The following is a 6,635-nucleotide window of genomic DNA, read 5'->3' on the forward strand; positions in this document are numbered from 1 at the left end:
AGAGTTTCTGAAGAGTAATTAAGCACAGATGGAAATGCAAAAGGGTCAGACAATGAATCTCCTAAAGTCATGAAATGTGATAGGCACAGAGGCCGAGTCACGCAGTCCTAAAAAGAAAAAGTGAAGAGTCCTGATTAGCAGATGTATAGGTATAATATGTATGCAAAAGGCTGACCCCAAGGACCTGCGAGCCCATCTTAAGGACAGCGGCAGCTGCAGCAAACTTCAGCAAATGGGTTGTCGATATTGCTTATCAGAAGACGTGGTAAAGTGCAAGGTGATCACAAAGGGAAGCATCTTAAAGTCCTGAAATGTAATTTAGCACAGATGCAAGGGCACACGATCCCCACAAAAAGAGGTAAAGAGGGATTAGCAGATGTCCCGGTGATAAGTTACACTGTCTGCAGGAGATGCCCTAGAGCATGCGAAAGATAATTACGGCCTAGGACAAGATGAGCACAAAAGCCAGCAACTTAAAGTCCCTGAAATGTAATTAGCCACAGATACTGTGATAAGATGAACGCAAAAGGAGGACCCTTAGGACCATGTGAAGCGTCCGTAAGAGGGCCTCAAAGGTATGTCCTCAGGGGGTCATGGGTCAGGAAATGAAGTCGCAAAATCAATGCACTATCACCCATTAGGAGTCCACCTCCACAAAGGCTACATGTATTATGAGCGGACCGTTCAAAGGTATAAAACCACCGCAAATACAGGTCTCAAACACAAAACACATACAGAGGCCACACTTCTGGAAGGTCGTATTTGTGATTTGCATTGGCACAGACCCGTCCCAGGACTTTAAAGGGAATAATGGATCAGAGCAACTTGTCACAGATTGACGCAGCCTGCGACAACTTAAGGAAGGTAAATAAATAAGGGGTTGGGTGCATGCTGATTTTATTTACTGTATGGGGTTGCATTTAAGTAAACAGAGTTGCATTTTAAAATGGTTTTTTTTTTTTTATTTTTTTTTTTAGCTATATAGGCCGGTGCTCGCAGTTACAATTAATGTTTAAGGCTATGTGTTATACTTTTTAAAATGTGAATAATGGGGACTGTGAAACATTTATAATTATGAGTTTTGTAAGAGGCTCAAATCAACATGTGCTTGTATTTAATATGAACAAGGGTGTATTTTTAAAGACTGTTTAAAGCAAGGTGTGAGGATGTTTACGTTGTTTTAATTAATGTTTAATGTGAGTGTGGATAGACTGCTTAGTTTCAAGAGAGGGGGTGGGGTGTCTGTAAAATATGGTTGTAATTTTAAGGCTTAACAGTGTCTAGCAACAGTTTTAGATGTTTGCCAACGGGAGTCCCCCAGAAGTTGCCAAAATAAACTCAAGCAATTTAGCAATAATAAAAACGTTTTAAGTACTCACACACTGGTGGCTGGTCCTGTGGTGTTGAGTGTGTCCATGGCCCAAACTGTAGCAAGGCCTCGTAGTGGTCCTGGTACCTGTGGGTTGGAGTTCCGGTAAGGGGTGATTGTCTGGCACAGGGGTGGGGTTCCAGTGCCCTGTGAGGCCTGAGGGGTTCCAGACCCCTCTTGTTAAAAAATAAGAGACCCCCGGAGCTCTTGTGCTCCATGCGGAGCTCCGGTGGGTCTGCGAGGGTTTTTTTTTGTGGTGGCTCCTGAGCAACCTGGCCAGTGCTGGGGCCCTCGGGGGTCCGTGGTGGGGCGTGAGGCCCCAGTTAAAAAATTAATGCTGCTTACGGCGTGGTGGTGGGGCCTCCTTGGCCCCTGAGGCTGTGTGTGACCCTCGGGGGTGTTGCTGGGGCGCTAGGCCGTCATTTTAAAAAGTAATGCCCCTCGGAGCTCGCTGGGCTCCATGCGCTGTTCCTGGGGGGTTTGAGGCTGTGTTGGGGCTCCTGTGCCCAGTTGCGGCGCTGTTTTTAAAGAAATGACCCGGAGCCCCTGCGGTCCTCAGACCAAGCTCCGCGGCGTGTGCGACGATGGGAGGGGTGGGGGGTTCCTACTTGGCCTTAGAGAGGCCCCAAAACATTTAAAAAATAAAATAAATAAATAACCGGAGCACCGCTGTGGCTCCATGCGGGCTCCGAGTTTGAGTGGTGGGTGTTGGGAGCACATATGCTCCGTTGTGGAGGTCGTGGGCTCCGGGGTATGTGCGGCTGCTGTGGGGGGTTACTGGGGCTCGAGGCCCACGGATGTTTTCAAAGTTGAAGGCCCCGGAGCCGCGCTGGGCGCCATGCGGGCTCCGGGGCATGTGCGGAGGGTGTGGGGGCTCCTGTGCCCTACTGTTGCGGCTTTTTTTTTTTTTTTTTTTTTCTTTAATTAATGAAATAAACAAACCCCGGAGCCCTGCTGTGTCTCCATGCGGGCTCCGAGGACTGTGCGGCGGTTGTGGGGTTGCTGGGGCGCTAGGCCAGCGTTTAAAATAAATAAATAAACAATTCAAGCGCCCGGAGCCCGCTGTGCTTCATGCGGGCTCCTGGGGGCTGTGCGGCGGTTGTTGGGTTGCTGGGGCGCTAAGCTCCCGTTTAAAAAAAAAAATAATAATAATTCAAGCGCCCGGAGCCCGCTGTGCTTCATGCGGAGCTCCGGGCTATGTGCGGCTGTTGTGGGGTTGTTGGGTGTCGAGGCCCCTTGTGTTTTAAAATGATGCCCCCAGAGCAAGCGTATGGCCTGTGCTGCTCTATGGGGGCCGAGGCGACATTCCCGAGGTTCCCACGAGGCTCCCGATGGCGGCGGTATGTTGTTTTCCCCTCAGGGACTGGTGGGGTAGGGCCCGCCCCTCCAGTGACATCAGGGGAGTCCCGATGATGTCACTGGTGGGGCGGTTCCTACCTCAGCAATCCCTGAAGGGAAGTGTGTGGGGATTCCTCAATGTCGTTTAAGGCATTTGTTTTTTTTTTTTTTTTATATAGCGTGGAGTTTACCCCAAGGTGTCAGAACGCTTCACAAAAGGAACAAAACTGGTACATGAGAACATTACAAGTGTACAAAATACAAAAGCAAACGTTACATTGAATGACGCAATAATGACAATCGTGACCCAACAAAATACATGAGGTAGCAAACGATGCATTATAGGAGGAAAAAAAAGTGCAGGTTACAAAAGCGTACAAAATAAACAGAGGTGTAATACTGCAATATATGGAGGGCCCTCAAGCACAAGAACAAACATTACGTAGTCAATACTGGCACTTGTGTATGTATCTATAGCAAACAAAATGTAAGAGGTAGCAAACAGAATGTTACATGTGAAAAGTAACGTGTGCATGTTACAACAGAGTCCCGAGCACATGTAGAAGGATAATAATGTCATAAATGGTAGAACCCTTAGTAAGGCACTTCTATAGCCATGTAGAAAAGAATTTCCTAGTCAGTTTTGAAGGCTTGGGCATGGGTTTTAAATGGCTGTTTTTTCAATATTATAGACACGCCGAAGTCGCTGCATGTTTATTTTATGCAGCCACCCATAAGTAAAAGCTAATACGCATGTGTTGATTTTCAAGGTGTGATATGTGTTTTTCTACGAGGTATGTAACTGTAACATAGTGTTTATGAGATATGTTTTAAAGCACCCCCTTTTTTCATTTTATATATCTACCCCCAGCCACAAGACCTGCCTGTATTAACCCTCACAGACTCGGCCCTGCCTGTATTAACCCTCACGGACTCGGACCTGGATGAATTAATCCTCACAGACTCGCAAATGCAAACCATAGAGACAGGTATATGCACTTAGAGATGCTTACTTCCGAGTTACTGCACACACCGGTATCTTAGAAGCACTGCATTCCTAATGTGTTCTCACATGTGTATACTTTTTATAGGTCTGAATCCGGAACTACAGAGGATTCTTGACGATCTACAGCGCATACCCGTGGCTCAAGACGCGCCGCCGAGTGCACAGGCTAATCCCCTTCCTACAGGTAAATCAAAAGGGCGATGGTTTTCAGAGGTTTAAGACCAGGGAGGAGGGCCTAGTACCCCCTAAAAAAAAAAAAACAAGTGTGAACTATAGGAACGCTCCTCAGAGGCGTCTGCTAAGGTCTGGCTTATACTACAAATGTGATTATTTTTTCTTTACAGGGCCCCCTGAGCCACGCCAGGACATCGTGATTGTGCAAGACGCGCCCCAACGCCCAAAAGAAACAACTGTGAAAAGGAAAGCTACAGCATCTAAAGATGGACCCGCGAAAAAGAAAGGATCTGGGAAAAGTCCTCTAAAAGGTGTGTTTTTACAAAAGGGTGTGAAACAAAAAAAAAAAGAACTCTCTGAGTTTTATTCTCTCAAAATCAAGGGGTCTCAGACAGAGTACCAGGGTCCTGCGGCGGTCTCTCAAAATCAAGGGGTCTCAGACTTAGAGTACCTGGGGTCCTGCGGAGGGTAGTGTAAGCATCTTATACAAGATTCATGCGTGTTTCTAATATATATATATATTTTTTATTTTACATTTCTAGGAGCAGCTCAAAAGAACAGCGGAGCTGATACTCATAAGGCTAAGAGAGCTACGAAGCCGTTGGCTGATATCACAAAGATCGTTCTGAACAAGGGGCCTACGGCGAAAGCTGTGAGTAGGCGTGTTCGCCAGGATAAACTCTGTTCTTATTACCGCCATATACACCAGTCAACAGGTACATCTCAGAAATGCAAAATCAAGCCCACCACCAAACTGTTGAAGCCTTTTACAGGACAGTCTATTTCACCAGAGGTGGGTGTCAACCGTGGAGTAGTGCTCACAACCCCAACCGCTGTAAAGCCAGGCTTGTGTAAAAACCCCGCAGCAGAGCAGAAACCTCTCAAGGTCTCAAAGGGGAAGCTCATCACAACCAAGCCTGCCCTTAACAAAAAGCAGCTGAAACCCATACCCCATACCGGGCCCATAAACCTCAAGAAGAAGAAGGGCAGTTATATGTCCCAACAAGGGCCCTTAGACCTCAGCAAGAAACCTGTGGCTTCTGAACCCCCGACGTCTCCTGTAGATCTATCTTTAAAAAATGCTGCTAAGCAGGGGAGCGAACCCACTACCACGGGGCTCTCTAAGGACCCATCGACAGCGACGCCTGTTGCGGAAACTCTGTTACAACCACAAGCCCCTAAAGTCAGCAGGCTTTCAAGAAAATATCTTAAGAATAAGCAGAGGTTAGATGCGGCAGAAGTAGAAACACCCAAGGTCCCCTTAAGCACACCTGTTACACCTCAGACCCCCGATCCGCCTATGAAACCTTCGGGAGTTTCAAACAAACTAAAGAGTCATATAGAGGCGTGTCCCCGAGACCAAAACCTAAAAACTATGATAGTCGCCCCATCCGTTTTTAAGGACAAAGTGTCTGAAAAGGGTAGCCCAGTAGGTGGAACGGTAGACAGCCTTGAGGGAACATCAGAAGCAGCGTACGCGGGCCCTTCTAACACCAGCAATGGGGTTTTGCACAATAGGACCTTAGCTTGTGGCGCCCTTGATTATTGCGACAATCAATTAAACGCACCCCTTCTTATGTCCTCTATACCCCCTCTGGGAGTTTACGACCCAACCAGCCCAGCGACATCCCCTGCAATATACACTGCTGCTAGTACAGGGGAGGGCGAATGGTCCAATCAGAGTATGGAGGGGGTATTTAGTATGATCCCGTCCCCAGATGCCCCGGGGTGTTCGCACTGGGACCCTGTTTCCATGATTCCCCCAGGCCCGCAGTTACAGAATGGTGGGGGTTTTGAAAACACTATAGACACCCCTGGCGTTGTAGAGGTTGCTACACACACAACACATGTATTCACCCCAAACCCTCCAAAATATGACTCTATAAATCCAAAGCCGGTACTAGATGCGTATGTAAAGGATATACAATTGGCTGTCAGAAAACTAAAGCGCCAAGCGGTCACCGCAACCTTAAAATGGGGCTTGGGGGGTAGCTGTGACATATCCATGGCTGCGGCACAGCAGAAGATATTGCAAAGGGTTGACCTCTGTAAAAGAGTAATCCTCCAAACTTGTCAGGAAGCAGGATCAGACATAGGGACTATACAACCGTGACTAGGACAACGACCGCTCCTAAAGAAACGACAGGCCCCCTGTGTTAGTAAAATACACACCTCAAAATATACCCGTAAGGTACAAACCGTTCTAACAAAATCCCTTCGTTTCCTACGCTTACGTGGGCATAAAAAGTGCATAGAACACAGCAAACAGAGGCTTGCTGTTTCAAAAGCCAAGTCCGGGTCATATACCGCGATACCAGCCATACACCAGAACACAGGTTCGGGAGAGGACAGCCCCAGGGAAGGCAGGTTGAAGGGTTTTGATGTTAGAACACCAACACAACCCCAACCGGAACCCTTAGAGGCGTCTTTGCATGGCCCTATAACAGAGGCCTCAAGGAACACTCCACACAGAGGTGCTGTACATACTGCACAGATAGGCAGGGGTCTGGCCCCTAGAAAAGCAGAGCCCCATAAAAAACAAAAGTGGGCCAATAGCGCTAAACAACGCCGGTGTTTAATCAGGAAGCTAAAGAAAGCCAGAATGTGTGCTACAAGACGCTTTAAAAGACAACAAGACCCCCTACTAAACCAGGACCCTCAAAATGATACCGCAACAAGCTCCCCAGAAAGTCAACCCCCTCAAAATGAGGATTCAGAGATTGTCTTTTTAGAGAGCGTTAGAAGCTA

The 6,635-nt window shown here is 47.5% G+C and overlaps 1 protein-coding gene across 1 annotated transcript; it reads left to right on the plus strand.

Moving 5' to 3' along the window:
• Nucleotides 1-3,583: 3,583 nt before the first annotated feature.
• LOC147726204 (uncharacterized) lies at nucleotides 3,584-6,125 on the plus strand. The gene is made up of 4 exons (XM_086960304.1): nucleotides 3,584-3,696; nucleotides 3,799-3,897; nucleotides 4,058-4,198; nucleotides 4,430-6,125. The coding sequence occupies exons 1-4, from the start codon at nucleotides 3,678-3,680 to the stop codon at nucleotides 5,998-6,000; spliced, it is 1,830 nt and encodes a 609-aa protein (XP_086816430.1). The 5' UTR covers nucleotides 3,584-3,677; the 3' UTR covers nucleotides 6,001-6,125.
• The last annotated feature ends 510 nt before the right edge of the window (nucleotides 6,126-6,635 follow it).

The sequence above is a fragment of the Lissotriton vulgaris genome, chromosome 3_1, assembly GCF_964263255.1.
Source record: "Lissotriton vulgaris chromosome 3_1, aLisVul1.2, whole genome shotgun sequence".
Lineage (NCBI taxonomy): Eukaryota > Metazoa > Chordata > Amphibia > Caudata > Salamandridae > Lissotriton > Lissotriton vulgaris.